This window comes from Corapipo altera, unplaced genomic scaffold (genome assembly GCF_003945725.1).
Source record: "Corapipo altera isolate COAL_440 unplaced genomic scaffold, ASM394572v1 61411, whole genome shotgun sequence".
In the NCBI taxonomy this organism is placed as follows: domain Eukaryota; kingdom Metazoa; phylum Chordata; class Aves; order Passeriformes; family Pipridae; genus Corapipo; species Corapipo altera.
The window spans coordinates 26,881,015-26,908,297 of record NW_020884875.1 but is presented as its reverse complement, the minus strand read 5'-3'; the positions used below and the strand labels follow the sequence as shown (position 1 = coordinate 26,908,297).

At 37.5% G+C, this 27,283-nt stretch overlaps 1 protein-coding gene across 4 annotated transcripts in view; it reads left to right on the top strand.

The window, feature by feature from the left end:
- FRMD3 (FERM domain containing 3) overlaps nt 1–24,905 on the top strand; it is a 144,067-nt gene extending 119,162 nt beyond the window's left edge. For all 4 annotated transcript variants that reach the window (XM_027634540.1, XM_027634541.1, XM_027634542.1 and 1 more), the window contains 6 exons: nt 1,812–1,875; nt 2,891–2,979; nt 5,575–5,649; nt 6,197–6,265; nt 10,375–10,496; nt 21,525–24,905. In XM_027634540.1, coding sequence (XP_027490341.1) covers nt 1,812–1,875; nt 2,891–2,979; nt 5,575–5,649; nt 6,197–6,265; nt 10,375–10,496; nt 21,525–22,120 — 1,015 coding nt within the window. In that variant the 3' untranslated portion in view covers nt 22,121–24,905. The remainder of the gene's footprint in view (nt 1–1,811; nt 1,876–2,890; nt 2,980–5,574; nt 5,650–6,196; nt 6,266–10,374; nt 10,497–21,524) is intronic.
- The last annotated feature ends 2,378 nt before the right edge of the window (nt 24,906–27,283 follow it).

Below are 27,283 nucleotides of genomic sequence, written 5' to 3'. Positions count from 1 at the left end.
TGGTCTCTTTTTTTTTCAAGAAGTGGGCACTTATGCAATTGTCCTTGGTTTGTCTGGTTTTGCTTTTGTTTTATGCTCCTATAAAACATAATTGGTTAGCATCAGGCAGCCACATTTGAGGGAGAGGTAAAACAGCTCCTGGAGGTGATGTAAATGCAGCTGGCCATGCTCTCAGAAGTGTGGTGCAGAGCAGTCATGCTTAGTTGTTGATAAATCTCTTTTTAGTCTGCTGTTACACGGATGCCAACAGCAGTTACTTAGGTATGGGTGTTCCATCTCAGAGCTTTCAGCTTGTCTTGTGGTATCAAGATGGGCAGAAGGTGAAAAAGTGCTGAGGAAGTTTTTAAAGTAGAGCTGGACTTTTTACTGCATATCTGTAGAAACCTCCCTGATAGTTGAATAACCTGAAATCTTCAAAGGTGTAAAGTCAGTATAGTCCTGTCTGTACAATTCAGTTGTGGATCCCTGTGGATCTCTGGGGACATGCCTGTCAAATGCCAACCACTTGCAATCCTGGATATATGCTGTAGTTTCCCTGGGGTTAATTACAGGTAGCCCTGATCACAGTACTTCAGTGGTTTGTGCTTTTGGCATAAGGATGATTTTACTGTAATGTCAGTCTATGGTGCACAGAGGAGAGAATAGCCCTTACCAAGCATTTGTCCACCATGCTATGGGAAAGTAATTTCGCAGCACTTAGTTTTCCAGGTTATTTAAGGACAACATATCCTCCTGGAGATCTGGGTATATTAATTTGTCCATTGACATGAAAACCAGATACAAATGAAATCGCAATAGAGGAAAAGCCATTAAGCTGTCTCAGTGTTACACTAGAGTTTGGGGTTGTGTGGTGAGGTTTATCTGATTGTCATGTACTGCTTCTTTCATTTCTAAGTTGTAGAAGTGAGTGCTAGTAACTTTAACTAGTGTTAGCTGATATTTGCTTTACACTGTAAAAATCCAATTTCATATTTGAGATTTCATTTTCAATGTAATTTACATTATTTACATTTTCAGTGTAATATAAACTGGAATGTTTTTTCTTGTTGTTTATGTTAAGCAAAACTCTTGCTATAAAGTTTCAGGGATAGCATTGTCCTTGCCTCCAGAATTATTCCTATTTCATCTGATATCCAAAACCTTTAGAGAAGTTTATGAAAAAGCCCCAGTATCTCTCATTGCAGCTCTAGTAATGACGAAATTTCCATTGTAATTTAAGCAGAGGCATTGCATTGCCTTTTTATGGTGCTCTGCTATTCCACATGTAGACTGAGCTTTCAGCCTTGGTTAAATTAAATTTTAACATAAGTTTTCAATTCATAAGGCCCCTTTTGTAAGTTCTGTCAAACATTTTCTTTTTCTTCCTTTTGTGTTCTGTAGTAAGTAGTCAGTTACTAAGATGTGTGATATGAAACCTCAAATAAATAAGTATAAATAAGTATAGAGAAAAAAGTATTATCTTTCTCTCAATTTAATTACAATAGACATTTTAAGATTTTAAGAGGATTCACAAACTGTGTCATAAATAGAGTGTAAGCGTACCTTTAATTTCCTCTTCACTTTCCAGCAACCAAAGTTAATTCTTTGAATGTACATAGGCATATAAAAGAAATACTGTGGGCTTATGTCCTCTAAAGAAATTTGGAATATTAGATACTTCAATGCTAAAAGTTGTAAGATTTCTGTAGAGGCCCTTTGTCATTTGACAACGTGCTTGACTTTGGGAATCAGGGAAACTTGCATGTGAGTTGCATTTCTTACTAGTAGAACTATCTGTTTTTCTTGTACTTAAATATTTTTTCTCTTTTTAGGTGTGATGTCTATAAACTAAAATTTGAAGGGAAGACTTTTTATGTGTTTGGAGCTCAGAAAGAGGTTAAGTTTAATATTTTTACAAAACTTCTCTATTTGATTGAGATCCACTAAGACATAACATAATTTTTAAACTAAACCAACTTCTAAACAATCAATAATTGTACTTCATATTGTAACTAAAATATAGAATATGAATTAATGTTAAATTGCTGTTATCAAAAGAATGTCTAATTTGCAAAGGGTTGAAACATTTTTCACTTAACATTCATGCTGTGCTACGTTGATTGTTCATGATTTTGGTCATCTTTGGAGTCAAGCTTTAATTCATTTAAGATGCTGTACTCATCCACTTTGAAGTACAGAAGACATCTGCATATGATTGAAAATTCAAGTGAGCATTGACACCTGGATCAATTTGCATTATTTTTGGATAAGCACAATAATGTCCTCAAATCTTGATCAGCTGAATAGGCTATAGTTTGTTCCACGTAGTTAGGAGTTGTATCATTGGGCTCTTGTAATTGAAATCATGGAGATTTTTACCTACAGCATGCTATAATCAGTTCTTTACCTAGGTCAGAGTGATGTAGTCTAAGATTAAGGTTTTGAATGCAGGTGAGGAAAGAAAACGAAGGAAGGAAATAATGTCAGAGGTATCAGGAACTGTTTGTGTGGTTGCAAGAAGATTTTGACAGCAGGACATCAAATGGTAGGGAACAGGGAGAGGTGGGTGGTAAGTAGTGCAACAACTGTGCACTGTAGATTTTTGAAGACGGAGACTTTCCTCCTTTGATTTTGACCAGAATACAGTTATTCCACAAGCCACTTGTACATATGCTTTTCCATGCCCCCTCCAAGCATCTCCTTTTATTTCTGAAAAATTTGCCTGGGCTGTTTTAAGTATCAGCTCTGCAGGGGTTCTACATCTGTGGGTGAACCACCGTTTGAACCTACACAGGAAAAATTGCTCTTCAGTGTGTCTAGTTAATGGTGAGGCTGTCAGGTACAGCTACTTCAGTCTTCGAGAATTCAAAATTTTCACTACTTTAATTTGCTTTCTTTTCCTTGCACTTAGAAAAAGGCTATGCTGTCATTCCATACGTCTACACCAGCAGCTTGTAAGCATCTATGGAAATGTGGGGTGGAGAACCAGGCTTTTTACAAGTATGTAAACCTGAAGTAATTATCTATACTAAAAGTAAAGAGGTGCATGTGAGAAGAAGATTGTTCAATGTGAAATGTTCCATTTCATGAACAGAATGCAAAATGCAAACAGAAAATATGCAAGTTAATTGGGAATGTTATTTCATGTCAAGCCGGTATTAGAAATTGTTTAAAATCTAAATGAGGCAGGAGGGGTTTGGAGTGAATAATTATACTTTCTCCAGCACACTATTTTTGCTGCTCTGAAGTGAGATGTTGGATGGACATAGTGTGGTACTTCTGTCTGGGAACATTGTTGCCCCACTGTTAAATGTATTGAGAATTCTCAAGGCTCTTCTGCCAGTAATTGTTCTTCCACTTGAAATCCAAGGTTTAGTAAGAGTTGATTGAAAAATAAACAATTCTCTGCTATGATTTAAAAAAGAAGACATTTTTAGGTACATTTTGAAAGGTACCAGCAATCTTGTTACACAAAAAAAGTGTATAAATTGACAAGAAAATAAGAGTATATCTACCTCTCTATTCCTTAAAAGAGAACCTGATAATAATTCCCATTAAAAAGCTCTTATGCATTCTTTCTATCTTCCATTGACTTTGTTAGATCTGTTTAGTTATGCTTCCCTTTAGGCATGTAGCTTTTATTCTTGCTGCTTAGTTTCTCTTTACAGACTCTTGCATATTTTATAAAAATTACTATTTCTGTGTTGACACATAGCAACACCACGGAGCTGCTGTAATGGTGAATAATAACTAAGTAAGAAGAATGTGTCTTCTAACCTGGATGATAGTAATTTGATTTAATTTGGAGAAGAGTCTGTCCTTCTTTTGTTTCAACACTGATACAATAATACATCATCTATTCAATTGATATATTTATGAAGATACAGGAAGTATGAGGTGTCACATCTGATAATTCTCTATGTTAATATCTACTGTGTTTGAGACTATGTAAAGTCTACATATAGTCTATTTAGAAAGACTAAAATAATGTTTATCCGGAACTGTTTTCAATTTGAAATAGGGAATTTGAAGTAGGAAAATAATGCATGCTGTTTGAGTGGTTTTATTTTACTTTACTAGAAATAAATGGGGAATAGGAAACAATTTGTACCTAAAGGAGAGAAATTAGCGCTCAAAGTAAAGATGTCTGAGGGAGACTCATAGGAATATCACCCCTCTGCTGCTGTTGTTAAATGGTTGTAATATTAATCACAAATACATGAGTGTAGGGGGTTTGATCTTGGTGCCAGATGCCTACCCAGCTGCTCTGTTACTGCCCCTTCTCAACAGGTTAAGGGGAGAAAATAAGATGAAATTGCTCACAGGTTAAGATAAAGACAGAAAGATTGCTTACCATTTACTGCCACAAGCAAAACAGGCTTGACCTGGACAACCTTCTTACTCTATTTCAAATTGTCAATAAACACAAAACTAAAAACACCCCCCCACGTTTCTTTGCAGGCTCAGCTTTACTCCTTCATTTCTAACTGCTCTATGTCCCTCGTGCCCTGAGCAGCTGAGGGAGATGGGGAATGCGCTCTCTCTGCTACTCCTTCCTTCTCACACTTTTCTCCTGCTCCAGTCTCCCTCATGAACTGATCAAGCCTGGGTTCTTCCCACGGGCTTGCAGGCCCTCAGGATAAACCTGCTGCATCATGGATTCCTCTCCACAGGTCACAACTCCTGCCAGGAGCTAGTTACTGTGTGGGTTCTCCACAAGCTGCAGCTTCCCTGAGAGCATGTGAGCCTGCTCTAGTACAGGGTCCTCCACGGGCTGCAGTGTGGATATCTGCTCTGTAACAGGCTGCATGGGACAACCTCTTTCCCCATGGTTTTCTCCATTGGCTTCTGGGTAGACTCTGCTCCAACATCTGGGGTGCCTCCTCCCACTCATTCTTCTCTGACCTTGGTGTGTGCAGGGCTGCTTCTCTAGTATGTTTTTCTACTTTCTAAATGTTTTCAGAGAGTGGATTTATTTCTTTATCATGACTGATTGCTTAAAATCCTGTTCACATGTTTCAATTTTAGTGGGTCTTTCAAGAGGACTTTTTTAATGAAATGAAGATTTGTAATAATATTAAATGGAGAGGATTTAATATGATTGGAGAGAAGCAGTAGGACATGATGTAGGCTACTAAGAAGTTGATTCAATAGACATAGGAAGTGCAACTACTTTGGTAAAATAGTAGTTGTCTTTATTATTTCTTTGTTTTCCTATGGGAAAGTGGAAGTAGTTGTATTTTCCCACAAACAAGGTGGTGTTAGGACACATGTCCTAGGGGCTTTTGGTGTACTGCAGCCTTTCCTTCTTTGTTCCTGAGATTAAAAGTCCATAGAGATGCAGAAAATGTCTGCATTTAATTTTCTCATTTTCCTGGCCAGGTAATCACTTTTTTGATGTTCAGTCACTCTGTGCCATCTCAATTATTTTATGTGTGCTTCAATATCCTAGTTTTGTATGAGGCCTTAAAAAATTGGAAAGGTCAATTTTTGATTACTTTATGGAATAAAAATAACAAAGCTTGTAGTTTACCTTGTTCATTTTTGCTTATCATACCCAAGAAAATCTGAGAGCCTCTGTTCTTTTTCTTCAAGGTATGCAAAATCCAGTCAGATCAAAACGATGTCCAGCAGCAAGATATTTTTTAAAGGCAGTAGATTTCGATATAGGTGGGTGTTTGCTGTTTCTTTTTCACAGTAAATCATTTCAGAAAGTAAGAAAGTGTGAGTAATTAGTCACGCCACATTGAGGGATTTTCCTGCTGAAGGGTCTGTTCACACTTATTTGAGGTCAGGATTTGAAAGATTTTCTATTGTCTCTTTAGAGTCACTTACAAAATAAATAGTCTTCACACAGACATTTCTGTCAAGAGCAGTTTCACCAGCAGACAGCTCCACTTTTGGTGCTGCTTCTGTAAAAACAAGGATGTGTGGCCAGTGCAGAGATTGTATGCCCCCTGCAACTGGGCACCTGTGAAACAGGGGTGCATCAAAGAGTCTCACTCTTAGTGTTCTACTACAAAAAGTTGCTTTTTCTTCAGTAGCTTTACAGGCAAGTAGTCAGCACAATTTTATTCTGGGACATTATATATGCACTTCATAGGATTTTTTTTTTTTGCCCTTTAAGTTTATTTTTCTGAATGTAACTTACTTGTTCATGTATATGTAGTTCTTGGCATATATCTTACTGGAATATTTATATCATCTTTTAATGCAGTGGAAAAGTAGCCAAAGAGGTTGTGGAGGCAAGCTCTAAAATCCAGAGGGAACCTCCTGAAGTTCACAGGTATGTCTTGATATTCAGTATTAAAGTTTAAGGACTTAGGATGATTATTGTTCTCTGCAGAGAAATTCTCTTTCTTTTACTCTCAGGTGTAATGGCTGTCATTCTGAGCTTCCACAATGATGCATGAAAGCCTTGGGAAATATGTGTTACCAGTGTTACAAAATTCTGACAGTAGTGTATTTTCTCCTACTCAAGGGAACCTAATCTCTGCTGCTTTGAAACTGGGCTTAATCAATCAGTCAGATAGACAGTTTGTATTGATTTTTGTGTTATGCTGTAAACTGTTATTACATGATCCTGACAGAAAAGTACACTCTCATTTCATTTCTAGTTCTTGTTTTGTTTGAAAGGTTCTATTCTATATATGTTTAAAAGTATACTGGATAGTGCAGTCAGATTAAGAAGCATGGAGTTCATTTAGTAAAGAGAAAAACAAATCAGAGAATCTTTTTTTTCAGAGAAAAATATGGCTTATAAGACATAAGCAGCTAGACTTTGCAAGCAAACTACTGCTTTCAGGTCCTTATCACTCATTGTAGTGACAGTGAAAATTATTAAGAACCTGATTAAAGGACTTCAGAAGAGAAGAAAGAGGCCAGCAGGTAAAGCTATTCAAAACCTTTTTTTAAAAAGGTTACTTAACTTTCTGAGCATTCTACAGACATATCCTTTTTTTTTACTGGGATTTTCTTTCAGGGTCGGGGTGTGTGAGTTTGGTTTATTTTTAATTGAATATCACTATTTTGTCCATATTTGAGATAAAAGTGAATTTTCCTTACTAAAGAGTCAAATATATTTGTAGTAAATATTTATAATGTGTTGTCCAACCCTGGAATTTAATTAATAGTAGGGCCACGCAGGGATGCTTTTGAAGATGCTTTTCCAGATTACATTTTAAAATGGGGTAAGTGAAGGTCTAGAATGTGTTGAATGAGAACACAGAAGGCAAAATATAGGTGTATCATTGAGGCACGATAGAATACTTGGGAACACAAATGTATTTTAATGAGAATAGTTGTTCAAATAAGGAAATATCTTATTACCTACTTTCGATGGGGTTTATATGAAAAGATTTTCATGTAAAATTATTGTTATCTTATAGTTTACTTTCCTTGCTTTCAGTATTTAAACATGCTATTTAAAACTTAGTGTACAGAAAGAAACGTCCTTCTAATAGCACAAGTAGGAAAAAGTGTAGAAAATTTTTAACTCAGAAAAAAAGCAGATTTTAGAAACAAGTTACTCTATGAAAAAAGATTTGAAGATAGGAAATGGTAGCTTTTTAGGTACAAAACATTAAGTGAAAATTATTTGACTGAAGGTAGATATATGTGTATCTAAACATATATGAAGTTTTCTCTCCCTGTGCTCCCACCCTCAAAGTCAATTCAGTTGTCTGCATTGAAAAAGAAACATGCAGTTGAGAGGACAGTACTGTTCAGTATCTTTGTGTTTGTATATTTTACTTAAGGCACTACAGACTGAAAATCTTTTGAAGTGTATAGTCATGCAGGATTAATGCAGTGGCAAGTTCTTCTGACAAATATGCACTGAATAATTTAGTATTCTGCTTCCAGGGCATGCCTGAAGGAGGCATATCTTTGTATATAAGTATGGAGTAGAAGCATTATATGTGCCCTCAGGCACAAATCCTATTTAGGGAGATGCTTGAGAGCTCTTTACAGCAAGCACAAAGATACAGGGATCGCATAACAAGCCTTTGGATGTACTGTTGGGTTGGAGTGACTGTAATGACAATAATCTGAATGAAACCCTTCTTTGGACAGAGCAAATTTGTCCTGGGTTACACAAAAATTCTGGTATCCACCTTTTGTTTTCTCTTTTTTTCTGTGTCTTTTTGGCTTTTTAATGTTTTGTCTTCTTTAAAAAGACTGAACTGCTAGTTATTAATAACTCAAACATTTGACCACCTGCAGTGATCACCCAGGTGCTGTAAGAGACTGGACTATTGTTGCTGATGGCTCAGTCAGCAGCATGCTTTGCTGACAATGTGCAGACTGGCCACCCAAGCCAGGGGCTGAAGGTGTGCACATCCAACACCTCAGGCTAGAAGCTGGGTGTTAAACTAGATAAGGAAAGAGGTGTGAGGTGGGATTCTTTTCCTTACACAGGTGACTCAGCTGTGATAACTCCCCAGAACATTCACACCCAGCCTGAAGGACTTTATCTCTTGTTGATGAACCATAATGGGCCATAATGGATTCAGCTGCACTGACTTAAGAGACAGATAGAACATCTTAGAAGGTGTCAAAGACTCCCGAAGTATCTCATGACTCACAGTATTACATTAGCCAGAGACAGACCTCCCTGTCTCAGGGGAGGTACCAGAGGTGTTCCCATCTGAACCTTAGCATATTTAACTCTTGAGTTTTGGAGCTTCCCTTACCTGCCTGGGGCTTCTACCACCACCATGACAGATTTGGACCTGTCCACCACTTCAACAGGTCTGTGACACTACTTTGACCAACAAACATTGAAATTACAACAAGGTCTCATTGCTGGATCCAACAGTGTCTTACGGGTCCTTCCAGTCACCCGGGGGAACCGCAGCCCTGCTCCAACTGCCTGTACGAGCACCGCAACCTCACTGCAGTGCCACGCAAATGTCTACTGTTATCTAATCCCAGCAATCTGCCATTTCCTGCCAGTGCTGACTCTCAAACTGTTCTTGCCAGCTGTTTCAGGTGTGGGAGAGGTGAACCACATGGAGAGGTGGCCAACTTGTCTCTGTTCTGTGGCCATGTGGTTTTTTTCCATGTGTGGGAGGCCAACTGCCATCTCAGTTTGGTCTGGTGGTCAGAGCTTGCAAGTTTCTCCTCATCGGTTGGTTTAACCCAGTTTTATCAGTATTTTTAGTAGCATTCTTCATGGTAAAGAGTTATGTCTTCACTTAAATCTGGGGGTATTTGGTCTCTCTCTTTGTACTGAAGAAAACAGGAGTATTGAATCCAAGGGAAAAGACTTCTGTCTGAGGTCTCCACCCCTCCAAATTGTCTCAAACTGAGACAAAATGTAAACTAAATAGTTATCAGAGACTGTTCAGAGAATGTAGATGAGGATATAAGTATCTTTGAGTGTATGTTAAGGAGCAAGAAATCGAGCAAATTGAGCAGAAAACCTTCTTTATTCTCACAGAATATTTAATGACATGTAATGTAGCTTAGAGTTGGACATCTGTGTTCCAAGTTTACCTAACCTCTTAGCAACACACAGTTTCATCTTTTGACTTGCAGGAGGTGTTTTGTTTAGTTTGTTTATGTCAAATTCTAAGTTGAGTCTTTGTGCAAATTTGAAATGCATGTTGTGAAACTTCAGCGCTGTAGCTATATTTAAATCGAAGTAGAATCCTCTTCCATTTCATCTTTGTTTTTGTCAAAAGTAAATATTTTATACCATAATGGTTCAGATTTTTTGCAGGACGCTTGCTTCAGGCCTGTGATACGTAAGTCCTAGATAAGTTATTCAAAAGAGATAATTTATATTCTCAGTAATAATAGGCTAATAAGCCTCATGACTGAAGCAGATCAACAGCATTCATCAAACTTTCATGAGAATGTCCAGCCTGATTACCTGGAGGCTTGGTGTAGAGGCAGGGTCTGGGATATGTGGGAATGAGAGAGACCATTCTGTATCTGTAAATGAAGGGATGAAGTTGTTCCTGCTTTAGTCTTTGGTCTGCAGTGCTCAAACCATAACAAATTCTTTACCCAGTTCTAAAAGCAATGGAACAAAGTCAGGAAAATTGTTTGTATCCTCTCTACCTTCCCCTTCCTTGAAGCCAAATATTAATGTATGCTGTGCACTGTGGAGAGGAGCAACACACTGAGATCCTGCCTAAGAAGAAAGGAAGTCAGGCTTTGTAAAAGAATTAAACCAGCAAAAACTTCTCCTACCCTTTGAATGTTGAAAAGTTTGTATTTGCTGAAGGTGCAACATAACATGACTGAAAGCAGTGTTCAGTGTGCAAAGCTTGTTATGATAGCTCAAGGCCTAGTGTAATTTACGCAAAATGATTCTGAAGTTAGACCTATTGGACTGCAGTTGTTTCCCTGTGAGTAAACTGACCCTGTTTTCCCTCGTTTTTTTAGAACCAGCATTACCCAGAGTCGAAGTTCTCCCTTGTTAAACAAGCAACTCATAATCAATATGGAACCTCTGCAGCCTCTCCTTCCTTCTCCCTGTGAGGAGGAAGATGTTCCACTAGATGAAGGTGAGTCACTGACCCAATTCCTGCCAATATTTGTTATAAAATATGTGGAATAAGGTGTGCTACTGACTCAGGGATGCAGGAAAAAATCTAGTAATGTCGTTTAGTACACCATTATGTCTCTGCATGTCATGCTCAGAAACTGTGCACAAGCCTTATGTGAGATTCATTGTGAAGAAGGTTACTTCTGTTATGATTTGTGTTTCAAAAATCTTCTTTTAGATTGTTAGGCAAAAGGATCTTAGGAAATAAATAACCTCAACATAGCACCATTTTACTAAATAGTGACTGCAGTTACTCACAAGTGAAAACTGGCAGTTTACTGCTAGGTATCTTGCTTCCCTTTACTTTTACATTTCTTTCTTTCTGTTTTAATGTTATGAAAAGCTCTCTGCTAACTTAATTCCATAGACAAAAAGGACATTATTTGAAGGTCAGCTAGGAAAGATTTTCTTCTAATTTAATCTCATTGACAAAAAGGGATGTTATTGGAAGCGCAGTTTGAGTGCATTTTGTAGAATAAGGTTTTCCATGTATTTATTTATATATTGGTATTTTAAAAATCACATTTAACTCCTTTCTTTTTGAGATCCAGTCATTACAAAGAACGATGTGAATTAAAGGGAGGATAATTGCCTTCTTCCTAATAAAAAAGGAAGCCAACCAAGAAAACCTGACAGTGCTTCTTGCTTGAGATGTAGTGAGCTAAGTGCTTCAGAAGTTGGGAAATGTGACCTTGCTGATTCCTTGTTATGGTCATTTATTGGGAAACAGAAAACAGCTGAGCAAGTATCTTCATTTTCATGGGAGTATGTCCTAATTTCATTTTATAATAGTTGTATGAGCATGTTTTGTTCATTCTTTGGTGTTTTAACACTGAATTTAGTGAGAACAGGGTGAATTAGTTTGTGTGCATAGCTTGTTATAATCAGTAGTAGCAGCTGTTAATTTTAACAATTACTTGTTTACCTCTGCTGTGAAATACTTATATCTGAGAATTCACTTTCTTGCAGCCAAGTAACACCGCTGTGTTTCTGCTAGGCAGTTGCCCTCACTGCAGAGTAACAACAGCTTGCTGCTTGTAAGACTGCTGCACCTCACTTACAACTCTAAGCAATGAAATCCATTTTTTGAAACTGGTGGCTGGCTTATTGCTAAAGGCTCAACAGACAGTGCTTGTTTTAAATGTTTGTAATATGTAAGCTGAAAATCTTTTTTCCTTTTAGTCAGACAGGTTGTTGTTACTACTATGAGTTAATAGAAATATTTGCTGTTGGGTTTCCTGTAGAATCTTCTATGTGTAGTGAAATACCATCAACTGCTAAGTTAACAGTATTTTGCCTTTTACAATATTTTCCTGCAGCAAACTTGTCTATAATATCAAGTGCAGCTTGAACTGATTTCACAGCTCTCTAACACTGATGTTGGCTCTCTCCCCAACATGTACTTAATCTACTTCTATGGATTCCCGTCTTCTCCCTTGCACCATCACTAATCACCCCAAAGTGAACTGGGAGAAGGAGTTTAAAAAAAAAAGTAAATTTAAACAAATTCAAAACAACAACAACAAAAAAGCTCAAACTAACCCCTCCCCCCCAATAACAACAACAAAAGAAAACAACAACCCCTTAACTTTACAGTGCCCAGCTACTGCCTGAGTCAACCTTTGAGCAGCTCATCAGAGTGTCAGGCAAGGTCCTGTATGAGGGTAAGGGCGTGAGCAGGAGGTGGGGAGGGGAGAGACATCTAGCCCTGAGACTGACACAACTGCACTGAGAGACTGCTTTTAGTCTGCTACACATATGAAACAGCATTGGTGTCTCTCTATATGACTGGGCCCACTGAAGTATACTTTCACTTTTGTTGTTCCAAAGGCAAAAGTCAGTGTTATTAGCCAAATAATTCATGCATGAAATCTGACTGCAAAAGTATCATGTGACTTAAAAGAAGTTTTCATCACTTTGTTGAAACCCCTTCAGTATCCTGTGGCTCAAGAGGTATGGTTTTGCCTTTTTTAAAAAATACAATACAGTCTGCTCAAATATGCAAAGCCCTGATAGCATCTAGTGCTAAAAGATCCAGAGATAATGAACTACCACCTGCAAAATAATTGCAGTGATCAGGACTGGCGGAAAGCTGTCTCACCCAAATTAGATGGTAAAAGAATGCAGCCACAGAATCCCTATAGCAGTACTAAAGAAACATAATGTGTTCAACTATGCATGGAGCAAGGACCGTGGAAAGGACCCCCTGTGCTCGGCACTAGTCAGCCTGTGTGTCAAATCCTGTGTTTGGTTCTGGGCCCTTGACTGCAAGAAAGGCGTTGAAGTGCTGGAGTGTGTCCAGGGAAGGGCAACAGAGCTGGGGAAGGGTCTGGAGCAGAAGTCCTCTGAGGAGTGGCTGAGGGAGCTGGAGTCATTTACTGGGAGAAAATGAGGCTGAGGGGAGACCTTATCTCTCTCCACAACTACCTGAAAGGTGGCTGTAGCCAGGTGGAGTCATCTATTCTCCCAAGTAACAAATGATAGGCCAAGAGGAAGCAGCTTCCTGTTCCACTGGGGGCGGTTTAGTTTGGATATAAAAAATTTCTTCACCATAAAGGTGATCAGGCATTAGAATGGACTGTCCAGAGACATGGTTGAATCAACACCCTTGACGTGTTCAAAAGGTGTGTGAATGTGGCATTTTGGGATATGGTTTAATTGACAAGGCAATGCTGGGTTAAGGTTTAGACTTGATGATCTTAAAAATCTTTTGCAACCTTAATGATTCAGTTATGGGAATGAGAACATGCTACCATCAGTCTAGTTGTTTGTGTGTGAGTTCTGAGCTCCGTAAGCTTTGATTGTAGAGGAGAGGCATATGGAGCTTTTATAAGAACAACTTTTTTTTTGTTTGTTTGTTTGTTTTTGGTTTGGTTTGGTTTTTTTTTCTTGTAGGCACTCTTGCTGACAGATAGTAGAGTCAGGGAATTGTTGATTTAGTTGTAAGATTTCAACGTAAATCTCTCTTAGTTGCATATACATGGTTTATGGAAAGTGACTTGAAATCACACAGTCATTTTTTTTTTGCATGAGCATGGTCACATGAAACGTAAATGATACATATTTATTCATCAATATGGATATGCAGTAGCTCATTCTGGCCTTTTTATGCTAACCACTGCTAGCTGAGATGGGTGCTGTGAAGGTTTGTAAGGTACATTATGAAGCATTTGGAAATGTTTCAGATGTTGGAAATATTTCACAGCCTTGTCCAGGTGACACTTGTGTCCTTGTTTAGGCTTTTCTATGTGTATTGAACACATTGGTGGTTAGACTTCTGTAAGAATTTATGCTTTCCAGTTTTTGTAGCTGGGTACTCAACCCTTTTTAGTGATTCTATTTTAGTTGCTACAATAGTTATGAGAATAAAGATGAGAAAAGCGGACAAAATCTTACTTTTGAAGTGGTGATAAAATGGACATAGAAAGTGAAGGCGCACTTGATTTGCTCACACCCACATGAAAGTGCATGCAGAGAAGGAAAGGAAGAGAGAAATGTTTGCTCTTCAGGAGTAAACAGGACCACGTCTGAGTATTTGTACTATGCAGGCTAGGAGAGGAAAGGAACCACCATAAGGACGTTTTCTAGGAGCTCAATTGAAGCAGGTGTCTTCCACGGGAGAAATTGCTTGGTGTAAAATATATATTTGCAGGAACCCCTTTCCTACCCCTTTCCCCCCCCATATTTGCATGCATGTCATTGATTTTTTTCATGCAGAGGGAACAAGGACATCAGGTAAGGAAGACTCATGAAGAATATGTATGTTTGTGCTATCTGTATCCATTTACAAAGATGTTGTAAGCATTACAAGTGAATATTCTGGGAAGTGAGAGACTACCTTCCCACCAGAAGACTCTTTTATCTTCTCTCTGTGGTTTTGGTGTACCCAGAAGAACTTCTTTCCCGCTAGGACAGTGTGATGTGGTTGTCTTCCAGCTTCCAGCTGGAGCAAGTTATCACCAGCCAGCATACATGCGTCATGGCTTTTTTAAGGACCTGCTTACCTCAACTGGACAGGAACAGGGAAGTGCCCAGCCTTCTGAAGCAACTCTTCTTTCTGGTGCATGTGAATGTGTCCAGTAGTTGTCCACTTGTGGGAACTGGAGCAAATATGTAAGGAGAGAAATTTTTCCTAGACTTAGAAAGGCAGCTCGGCTTTCATTCTAGGCTTATGAAAACATTTTCATCTCATTGGTTTGCCTTGTGACTAAGGTTTGTAAGAACAGCATAGGATTTTTCTTTGTATCTATACATGTTCCACAAATAATTTCCAGGCAGGGATGGGGAACTGACGTCGTTGGTCAAATTGAAGCTGTTTAGAAAAATATTGGGGATACTGTCATTTATTCTGTGAAAAACAGACTGTAAATGCTGGACTCTTTTTTTCACTGCATCATGTTTTGATGCCTTGGATATTTTTATGCTTGAGTGTGTGGTTCAGCTGTTACACTAGCAACTGCTAACTGAGATGGATGCTGTGAAAGTTTGTATTGTATGTTATGAGGCATTTGGAAATGTTTAAAAATAACTTCTGGTTCTATTCCCTACTGGGATATTTTTGTTGGCCCTATTAGAAGCCTGTCATTTGATTCAGTGAGAATGACTCTCAAAACTCAGTGGAACTTAATACAAAAGGTCAGAGCCTTTAGAAGACTTTGAGAAGAGGAAATAATAGTCAAAATGGTGAAATGTCTTGTAAAAATCCAAACCAAGAGAAGCATTCATTTGCGGATGGTTAACCACTGCAACAAGGAAGTATGCATTCGATTACTGCGGCATGGCTCCAAGATCACAGCCAGAAGGGCTGGTAAATTTACATTTATTTTACTCAACCCCCCTTTTTTAAACCCCCTCCCCCTAGTTTCTTATGTTAATAGTAGTGTCTTGCAAAGGTAGTTGTACTCTAAATGTCAATGTTGCACCAAGTACAGCAGAGAATAAGGAAAAATTACTGACAAGAACAAAGTTGTAAATGGAGAATGAATGAGATTAAGCTTAAATTTTACTTTTATTGTATTATCTTAGACAAAATTGGGGATTTATTTGTTAATTGGTAACAAACGAGGGACTGGAATTTTGGCCTTGCATATTTTTTGGACTGGGGAGGGGGCAAATGCTTTGAAACAGTGATAATTTCTGACAAAACTAAGATAGGCTGGTAACAGATTTTGAATATGAACTGAATACAGTAGTGGAGACAGCTCAGCATTTTACTGCTGCCAAGGCTGCCATATTGTAAATGTCTTTGGTTTATTGCTCTAGATACTGAATAATTTCATAAAGTACTGAGGGTGGTGGAGGAAGATGGGACATGGGCAGAGTTTGATTCAGCTCTTTTTCACTACACATAAAAGGAGTGTGACCCAAGGAATAAAAAGTATTCAGTATTGCTTCAGACTGCAACCAAAACAAAGTGGTGTTTCTTTAGGAAATCACTTTGCCAAAGATCAATTGGCCCTTCAGTTAATAAATGTATCTGTTTCCTTAATTTCATAAGCCATTTTAAAATTTGGTTTTCCATGCTTTCTCTGGTACTGCTTACTTTTGATACTCTGGTACTGATGACTTTTGAATTACTTCAGTTTTTTACTGCACCTATATATAAGGCATCTATGCTTTTGTATTGAATCTTCATTTCAGAAATGAGTTTTTATTCAAAGAATTAAGTAATGGCAAGAATTAACTAAGTCCTGGCAAAGACTAGAATATTCTCACTCTTTTGGCATCTGAAAATCAGAAAGCACTTAGTGTAGCAGATATATGAGAAGCTGCTTCTTGCAATGATATGTCTCTGAGTAGCTCCTGGCTGCCTTTGCTTCTTGAATTCATCTCTCAGGGGAAACAAGCATCTGTGAGAAGGCACCTAATTCCCTTTATTCATAAATAGTAGCAACTTTGAAAAGCGTTAATACTGATTTCTATTTTATATTCTTACATATGAGAGGTTAAATACTGGCTTCAAATAGGTACAAGTCATCTTGTTGGTTTAATATGACACCAATCATAACAGATTAGTGCATTGGCTACAGTGGTTCTTAAACCCCTTGATTTTATTGTAGAGTTTATAGTATGTTATTCCCTTTGGGGTACAAATGCATAAAATATGTATTTCAGCATACCAAAACTGTGTATCAGCACCTAAGGAGAGGACTTAGGTTGTGCAAAACTCATGGCACAGGGTATAACTCCTTGGGAAAACTCCACTGTGATTGTGACCACTTCAGAACAACGCTGACTTGTGCCAGGAGGGCTCACCCAAGCTGAGCGGGCATGCTGAAATGTCCAACTTGCCCTTTTGCTTGGGTGCTAAGCTTTCACATCAGTGCCCAGCTCTTTTCAGCCTTGCTCTCCTTTGTCTGCTGCTAGATACTAAATCATTGCAGTCCCTTCACCAGTCCTGCTCTTTCTCTCAGCTGCTGACAGATGTATCTTGCTTTCTCATTCCTTCTCCCATGAGACACAGTTCTCTCTCCCTGCTACTCCATTTGATCCTTTTGCTCCTTAATCCTGGTTCTAGAAGGGGGTCAACAAGTCTGGGTTGAGCTCCTTCCAGGGCAGAGGGAGGTTGGAAGCAGACATCCCAGAATGCCTGCTGTATTCCATGCTCTGTTCTGCTCCTGTCTCTGCTTTGGGTGCCCTCTGTGGCGTGTGAAAAGCAGAGCAGTCGTCTCCAGTGGCTGTACTAGCTGTGACATTAGTTGAACGTTGTAACACACAACGCAGCTGGGAGGTGAGTTGTAACAGCACAGAGTCACAGAATATGCAACTGATGTGAACTGGCAACTGGGACAGAGCTTTGCTCCCTTCTAGAAGTTCCCGTAAAACTAAAACAAACAGTAATGGCCAGCAGGAAAGCCAGGTCACTACCTAAAAGGGAGTTGCTATAAACTGTCATTGATTAACTCTCTTTGCAAAGCTAGAACAGGTGTCTTCTGTGGGCACAGGATGTGGGTATGGTACAAATCTATTACCTCCTATTTTTGAGGGCAGGAGGTCTGGCTGCGATGGAGATCCTGCTTTGAGATAGATCCTGTGCAGGGAAATATTTGAGTTTAGTGCAATTCTAGATTCTGTTTCATTCTCCTACATTTTTTTTTTTTGCGGCATTTAGGCACTTTGCTCATGTGAGAAAGTCACTTTCTCCTTCCCTCTAAAAGGTGATTCTTTTCATAGTACATATAAATTTTGTCAACTTGAAAATAAGCAAAGGAATACACAATGTTTCTGGAGGAAGTAGTAAAATGGATAGGAAGGATCTGTCCTAATTGCTACCTGGCTGGCCTTATTTCTTTATGTGTATGTATGAATTGTTCCTGGAGCTGTTCTTTCTGGGCTGTATCTATTTGCCATTTCTCTATTTAAAATAAGCATATATTCACATTTGTTCCTTTCTTCACTATACAAAACTGTTACAGATGTGTAGTTGTGTTTGCATGTCTGGTAAGTAAAGCTGTGTCAAGGATATCCGACCACCAGACAATGTGTGAACTGAATTTTTTAATAAGCAGAGGATACATTTTTCTGGGGTACTGTATTTCCAGCAACTGCACCTTCTTAAGAATGATGGAGCTGGAGCTGCCCTTCATCCTGCTAATCCTCAGCTGCTCATTCTGACCCCTTTTGAAATACTAGCAGGTGGCAATTTTTATGTCAGACCTCTTGCACGTTCATGTTCACAGCAGATGAACAGAGTAATCTCATGTCTTATTCAGCTGTTCATGTTCCTGTCTGCTCTTGCAAGTTAGAGTTTTGGAGCAATCCCAGTATTTGGTGGAAGGGAAATACTGAATTTTGGCTAGCATAATGAGATCTCTAGCGCTGTAAAGTTTGTCCAGTTGGCAGAAAACCATAGCAAATTTTTGCTATGGGAATATAATATCAGAAATAAAACTGAGTTAACTTATTTGGTATTCCTGTAATCTATATTAAGAGATTCTGATTTATGTAATGTAAATTGCCAGTAAAAATATAAAATAAAGAATAGAAGGAAGAAGTTCTTCTGAAATGTAATTTAATAGTTAATTCATATTCTTTTAAATCTAAACACAATATAAGTTCTAACTATTATTAAAGGAATAGTAGACTTTTCAAAATCTTGCCAACAAAATATATAAAATGATACCTTATAAGAGAAGTAGCAAAATACTTGTTGTGTATGAATAGGAGTAAAGAAGTTGCAACAGCGTTGTAGAGTAATTAAAGGGGTTTTGGCTTTGGGTTTGCTTTAGCTTTTATATTCTCTGTTTTCTTTGGAACACTTTTAGAATTTTTGGGGGTTTTAGCTTGTTTTTATTACTTCAGATAGCTGGCTCTCTTGAAGGGTATCCAAAAAGTAAATAATCTGAAAAACTTGCTCCTCTCTTAAATTTGTATTACTGGAATATTCATTGTACTCTTGAATGATTTTGAATTTCAGTGCTTTAATATATACTTGTGCCTGCATAAGGATTGTAAATTATATGTGCCATAATGATGTTACAGTTGTGTCTTTTGACACCATCAGAATATAAGTCGCCCAACATACTTGTCTGTATATTGTAACATGACTGGAACTTTGCTGTGGAATCTAATTGACCATGGTTAATAGCCAATTCTTTCCTCATTTCTAGACTTAAGAAATGTTGTGGTGTTATGGGGAATATAAAGGAATAAAAAGAACAGCTTTACATTTTTTTTTTAATAGGAAAAGAGCTTGCAGCAGCAGTTAATGCCCACTTTAAATTTTCAAATGTTTATATATAATTTATTGACACTTGTAATGGCTGATGTAAAATGCAGTTACTTTGATTTTAATATGTCTTCACAACACATAAAGAGTTGAAAATTCTTGTTGCCAGTTGAAATTAAGTAGTGGAATGTAAATTTGATGTCTACTTCAGAATTGCAACACATTTTAATTTTAATACAGCCCCTTCAAGAAACACTGATCTGAAAAGTTCCTCTCCTGCCTTCTATCAGCAGATTAATCTCAAAGTCAGAAGTTTGCCAGTTATTTGAGAAAAATATAGTTTTAATGAAAGTTAATATGATCTTGTTCATGTTCACTGTGTATTATATGCATGCTGGAATTTACTCTGGGGAAGAAGAGAAAGCTGAAGAATCAAAAATCGGGGTGACCTTTCTTTGCGGTAGCTGCAGCTGTCCTATCTATGATGAGAAACATGATGAAGATGTATTACTGACCTTGCACCTAAGCAAATATAGAGAGGCCTATGGCCAGGATTCTCAAATTTGGTAGAATAATATTAGGTTCTTTAAACCATTTTTACTCCTATTAAGTGAAAAGCACATTTGAAAATCCAACTGCAGTATTTTTCTGTCTAAAGATAGGTGTATTTGGGCTCCAGACTTTAAAAGTTTCGGCCTCTGTATTTTAAGGTATCAGAAGTGCACTCTCAAGGGACTCAGTATGGTTTGATGATCCAGCATTACCTGCTGCTAAAGTATGCTTAGGAGAAAGATACCCCAAATCTGTTCTCAGTTCTTCGTGTTCATATGCTGTTGTGTCTAGTTTCAGTCAGTTTGTGTCCTCTTCTTGTTGACTGTGGCAAGTGTATTTGTTAGTGTAAAGACTCAAGTAACCATTAAGTTCTGGCAGGAAACATTTTTCATGCTGAAGTGTGATGAGTTTCTAAATTGACTGTGAGAGGACACAGTAGTTGAGGCAAGGAATTATTAGCTAGGCAATCAAATTACACTAATGAGGAGAAACCTGAATTTTCTTTATTGAGGACAAGGTTTCATTTCATCTCTGCACATCTGCTGGGAAAAGGTGCTCTCCTGCTCTCTCTCTTCACCCCTAGTAATAATCCTTGCCTTCATGGGAATATATGACAAGCCACTTCAGGCAGAAAAAACATCAGATAGCTAACCCAATAAGAAACCCCCTTATTTTCCTGGGTTAGCTTTACAAGCTGCCTTGCTTGGCAATGAAATGAGAGGAAGCAGAAATGGTCTTTTTGGTCATTTGGCCAAAATGTACATCCTCACCTGGAGGTGTGACCAATGAGGTCTGGAGAGCAGGAAAAGATAACAATTTACAGGGGGAGATGTCTGTCTGGGTCATTTTGAAGATGTAAAAGGAGAAATTTCCATGAGAGAGTGTCTTAATACCACTTTGTAAGGAAGGTCTGTGCCCATCTCTCCTCTGTTCCACTCCTGCAACTGACAACTAACAGCAGTCACTGCAGTGTTGATGTAGCTGTAAACAGCTAGACTTTTTTTCAGACTTATTGCTGTTAGTAGTGGGCTGGAAAAATGACAGTAAGCTTTGAGAGGAAAGAGCTTGGACAGAGAGTGGGGTCATAAGAAAGACTGGTCTATAAAGGGGAGAGAAAAATTTAAAGAGGAGAGAGAAAAGAGACTACTGAGTATGAAGAATTAGATGACTGGAAAAAAAAAATTGAGTCATAAGGAGCTTATTTAACAGGTGAAGCATTTTCATGCTATTTCAATGATACCTAATCCTCATATCGTGTGTTAACCTTCCTTCCTTTTGTCCTCTCTACTGTTAAAATGAATTTATCATGATAATCTAGTGCCTATTTTTAATGTCATGTCCTATTAAAAGCTCTCAACCTCAACTATTATCTATCACACTCATTCTTCTCAAAGAAATAAACGTAGGTTGTGGTGGTTGTTATTATTCACCAAATAGCACCAATTCACACATGTAGTAGGCATCCATTCATAGCAGAAGTCAGATTGCCAGCAGAAATAAATTGTTCTGTTTTCTGCTTTGCTCTATGCCATTAATAGCAGTAGCTGCATCAGACAATGTTAAGCAGATCTGTTGTACTGCAGTGTTGTAAAGATGCCCTCATAAAGAGCTTTTTCAATTTTTGCTAATTGCGTATGAACTGATTTCAACATGCAAAATTATTGCAGAATCTTCTTTTCAAACGTCTGTTAGATATTATTGGAAAGCAGAGTTTTGCCACCAGAGCACCAGAAATTAGGATCATTGTTTTAATCTCATTTTTTTCAGGTATCCAACTGCCAGAGGAAGATGAGACTTCAGTACCTGTGACTTCAAGCTCCCCAATTAAGGATACTGAGGAGAATGTTGGTCTTGACACTGAACAGGAAGAGAGGATGAAAGAGGAACCGTTAACCATCTCAGAACTGGTATACAATCCTAGCGCCAGCTTACTGCCCACCCCTGTTGATCATGAGATTGACATGCTTTTTGATACCTGTCTGAGAGCAGAAAATGAGAAAGATGATACAGATTCATTTGAGGAACTTGAAGTGGATGAAAATGCATTTTTAATTGCAGAGGAGGAAGAACTGAAAGAAGCTCGGAGAGCGCTTAGGTGGAGCTATGACTTTCTAATGGGCAACATAGAGGTGAATGCTTTTGTGAAGAGTTTCTCCAGACTTTTTCTTGTAGGCCTTGGACTGTTATTGTTTGTGTTCCCTCTTTTTCTTGTTCTCTTGGAGTCGGACCTTCAAATCTCTTTCCTCCATGAAATCCGTCAGACGCCGGAGTTTCAGCAGTTTCATATTGAATATTACTGCCCCCTTAGGCAGTGGGTGGCTTGCAAAATAAACTTCATGCGTGATATACTGGGCAGCTTTTAAATTTTGCATAAATATGATATAACTAAGGGCTATATTCAAAATTTCAGTTAGTGCCAGCTTTCCATAATGCCCCTGGACCCATCAGTTGATAGCTATCTTCAAATACAGTTCATTACAGACTCTTCGCGTTCTGAAATTCCCTTTACATATTTAAATTACCATTTTCATTACAGGCTTATACAATCACCTTTCAATAACCAAAAAGAAGCTTTATTTTAATTACATTTCAGAATTCCTGCTTATCTATTACATTATATAAGAGAGAGTCACAATAAGTTTGATTGTCTTTAACCTTTCAATCCATGACACTAAAACTGATGATACTGAAAGAAAATCTTTTTGAATATACTCCTTAGTGCAACAATCTCTTCTAACCAATGCCTATACAAGCAATGTTTGTGCTGGGTTTTGGTTTTTGTTTGTTTTTCTGTTTGTTTGTTTTTTACATTTTTATGTGTTTAAAATACTTTGGTAAATTTTTAGCAAAAGACAACTTATGATGTTATTTAAATGTACCCATTGGTAAGAATAATACACAAGGGCATGTAGGGTGTTTTTAGTGCTTTAGCAATTATTTGGTTTTAAACTATTGGCTGGAGAATGACTGAGTTTAATGTAGCTCTATACAGAGGGACTGTTTGGGAAACACATAGAAAGTTCACTCAAGTTCAGTAGAGGCTGCCTGGGGGAGGTGAAAGACAGCAAGTACACAGGAGAAGTTCTGAAAGGCACTGCTGTAAAGCTTGCGAAAGTGAGCAGAACTGAAATGATCCTTCCTCTTATCTGTTAGGTTGTGTTCCACTTTATCAGTGCTGTAGAAAGTCATTACAAGATAGTCCAAGTACATTTAGAAGGATATAGAGTTTTCAGTCTAAATGTAGATTATTGTACATAACATGGAAGACAATAATAGTAAGTAGGGAAAAAAAAGAAAAAAAAGAGCCAAAACTAAATCAGTAGGTGAGAGACTTACTTTTGAGAATTATAAAGAATGGGGAAAGGAGGAAAAGGAATAAATTTTTCATATTCCTTTTTAAAAGCAAAACATTAGGCTGTACAGTTGACATAAAGTATTCTATTGGCTCACAGTTAAAGGCTTAAACACTTTGAGATGCTTCTTCATCCTTGATACCCGTTATTACTAATATCTAAGACAAATTTTGTGTATACTAATATGCTTCCTTTCACATATAACATCCTACTTACCCTTGTTACTATTAGCCCAGTTAAAAGATCTAATGCTGTTTTGTGTAACATGGATTTGTATATCTAAAGGTATTCCAATGTAGCTTAGAGAATATACTTAAGTAAAAATCCTGTCAATGCTGAGAACATTTGAAGGCCCTCAAATATATCACAGAGGTTGTATTTAAAACTAGAAAGTTTTTATTCCTCTCCCTTCCCCATCTTAGTGCAGATTTGTTTCCTGTTTAAACTAGGGAGCTCTGATTTTGGCTTCAAAGTCTTACTCCAGCTTAGATATTTATGAATTGGAGACGTATTTGAGGCTAGTTTATTAGATTTAACACATTTAACACATTATAACCAGATGTCTAATTCCTACTGAATAAATTCCTTTAGTTTCAATATCAGCGAATTGGTTTTGCTTGATTTTCTCATGTAAGACTTTGCAAGTATCTAGATTTGCTTAGAGGATTTCTCTTCCCTTCTAATCTTCTCCAGTTTTTAAACAACAGAACAGTTATAGGGCTTGGGAGTTCCTTTTCTCAGTCGAAAAACTTTTGGATTGCTGTTCATTTCCCCACCAACAAAGGATAAATTAAATAACTGCTTTTTTTCTCATGTCCTTGTCCTTGCCAATCTGTTCCCCAGCAGAATCATTATTGATTAATTATTTGATATGTATTTCTTCCTGTGCTACTTGCAGCTAAATGATCCTTTCCCATGATGTAATAATCATTCAGCCTAATAGAAATGGTGAGTGAACTAACCAGATATTTGGTCTTCACAGGAAATAATTCACTTGCATTTTTTCTAAACAAAGGCATCACAAAAGGTGTTTTGAGTAGTAAAGGCTGTGAGAGCTGACATCCTGCTGCACTGTGGAGACATGGTTCCATACAGGCTCCTATAAAGTCTGATAACAACTTAGAAAAAAAAAAGTTAGATCCTATAGTCTTGTCCCTGAATACTCCAGAAGTAGGAGTATTGTAATGCTTGATTTAACTCTATCAGAAAATAGCTCAGTTGCATGAAAACATAATCTGCAGTGCAGTGAAGTTTTATGTAGGATTAAATGCAAGTGTGTGTGCACATATCCTTACATTTACTAACCATGTGCATTCAGGCTTGGCCTTTTAAAATTCTTCCCCTCCTTCCTGATATTCTTTGGTCTATCAACATAATTTAAATGAAAGTCATGAGATTCTTGTAACTTAAAGGCCACGACCATGTCATACGCACAGCAGGGTATGGTTGGGTATATTCAGAGAAAGTAGCAGTATCGTATTTTGTTAGTAGGGATGACAGACTTGGATAATGCAGCATCTATAGGTACAGTATTGTGTATTTCTGTCTGTGCTTGGTTTATATTGTAAAATGTTATGTACTTGAAATCTATTTTGTGATTTGTCTACCATTTATAAACACAACTCTGGGAAGAATTAAAAATGGTTTTATTTCATGGAGTGTAAGGGGAAAATATACCTGTAACTTGAGCCTTATCTTTGTACGGTGAATTTCACATTTCTATATGTCAGCATCCTGATTGTTTTGTATGTTGATATGATGGCAGGAATCCCTAATAAAATTACACTGGAGAAAAGCTTTCTGCAGTTATGACAGTTCTTGTGGTCAAAGATGTTCTATAAATAACAGCTTTTGTCAAGAAATACTTGGTACATAGTATAGTACAGATTTCTTAGAACTTTTGCAATGTTATTGCATACTTTTTTTTATTCATCAACTGAAGAGACACTAAAAATACTTTAGGATAAGATGTTATTAATGTAGCTCTAGGTACATAATCAAGAGCCTATTGGTTTGCCTGGTTACCACATAAAAGTTAGTGAGAGTCTTGCATTTGCCCCAAAATACAATTGCTATGCACAGAATACAAATTGAGAGGCTGATTCTACAGTCAGGCCCTCGTGGTGACCTGTGGCTGCAATAGTTTGGAGGCAGGTGTGGCTAGACTCTTACGCAAGCAAAGCTGTGCACCTTTTGGAGGGAGCTTGCTTACACTGAGTTGGTTTGGAGCTCAGACAGTGCAAAAGTATTTGGTAAGAAATGTACAGTCTGCAGTGAGGCAATTGAGTATCATTTTGGGGAGCTAAGAGAAATAGAAGCAGTTTCTTGAGCACATAAAACACTTAGATGCAGATATGACTGTACTGTATAGAAAGAAAATCTACATAGGCTCTGGCAATTTTAAATGTAAAGGGACAGGACTATATAGTGCAGGTAGACCTATTGATTCAGTTAAAATGGTGTAGCTTGTAACAGCCTTAAAAGAGACTGTGTTCCTGCTTTAACATAGGAACACAGTATATCAACACTGTTTGCATTTTAAAGTACTTACCACAATGAAACTAGTATTTATGAAACAAAATATTTCTAGTTTCAGTAGAAATTCAGCATTTGTCATGAATTCTTTATGAATAATTACCTGCAAATTTCTCTAAAATTACAACTCCCTGAAATGTCACGCCAGCTGTGCATTTGAAGAAATCCGGCTGCACTAATCAGTGCTATTAATTGGTGCTAATGGTTGCTGCAGAAACTTGACAACAGCTGTGTTGACCAAACTGGAGATCACTGGTAGGTAAGAAATTTTATTTGGAAGTCAAGGTATGTTTCTTAACTTTTTGTTTGGTTTTGTTGGGTTTTGTTTGTTTCTAATTCCCAAAGGAAATAATTGTCTCTTCTGTTTGCATGGATTTGCTGTAGATTTTCTTAAAGCTGTTGTTCCACATGGAAGAGGATCTGAGACACCTTGTAATCTCTGCTGATTCAGCTGTTAGATGTCCATCTTACAAGACTTTGATCCCAAAGTCTTACTTCTTTCACTCTGCCCCTTTACAGAGTTGAATTCTTCATCAGCCTTGTCCTTAGCAATCTGAAGGAGATGTTCTGACGCTTAGAAGCTGTCTTGCTTGCAGTTGCTTTCTTTTAAGGCAGGTTGTTGATGTTCATCTCAGCCAAATGAACTCCCTGCAGCAATTTTGTTTTACACTGTTACAAAAATTCACAGCTTGCCCTTTACAGGTCTTGTAGCTACTTCCTAGAAATCATGGGCACTATCTGTCTCTTTGAAGTGATGCTTAAGGATGTAGTATGAATTTAAAGCTGTGGCATAGCGTATCACAAAAGTTTTCCAGCTATAACCAACCAAAACTCAGTGCTTGTGCATTACATTGAAGAACAATAAGACATTAATTTCTACTTCAGCATCATATAGTGGTGGAGTCCAAAAAATAGTTATAAAAATAAAAATTCAACATATGCTTGAAAAATTACTTATTCTATTTATTTCATTCTGACCTTTCCCATTTTTGCTCACTTTTCATTTCAATGAAGATAGGTGTGTTGAGTGCATGAAATGGCAGGTACTCTAGAGAATCAAAGTGTTTCCCTAGAATCTTCATCAGTGTCCTGATGACCAAATGCCACCTACTAACTGCCAGTTACAAAAGATGAAGGGAACAGGTTTAAATGGACTAGAAATCAAGGTGAAATATGTTACATTTCTTTGATTGAAGAATAATTAAGTATATTCTTTGAATCTACTTAATTATATAGAAATAAATAAGTAAAATTATTTAATTATATAATAAATATTGATTTTATCAAAGAATAATTAAATATATTTATTTAAAAGGCATGTATTTCTGGAAAGATGATAGACAGAAGAAGATGGAAAACTTCTCAATTGTAATACTATATATCCTATTTCAAATCTGTAATGAAAAGTATGTACTGTCTCCTGAAAAGTCTGGTTTTAAAACCACCTTAAAGTATTTCCTGATTTTCAGTATTATGCACATGAATAGCTCCTTAAAGAGAAGTTTTGAGAGGGCTGCAGGTATTTTTGAATTAAATTCTAGTGCAATGAACCTGGCACTAAAAACTTCAATGTCACCTTATGTGTCCCCATTTTTTCTCAGATCTTCAGGTTCTCAAATATTCAGGTTCTTCTTCACA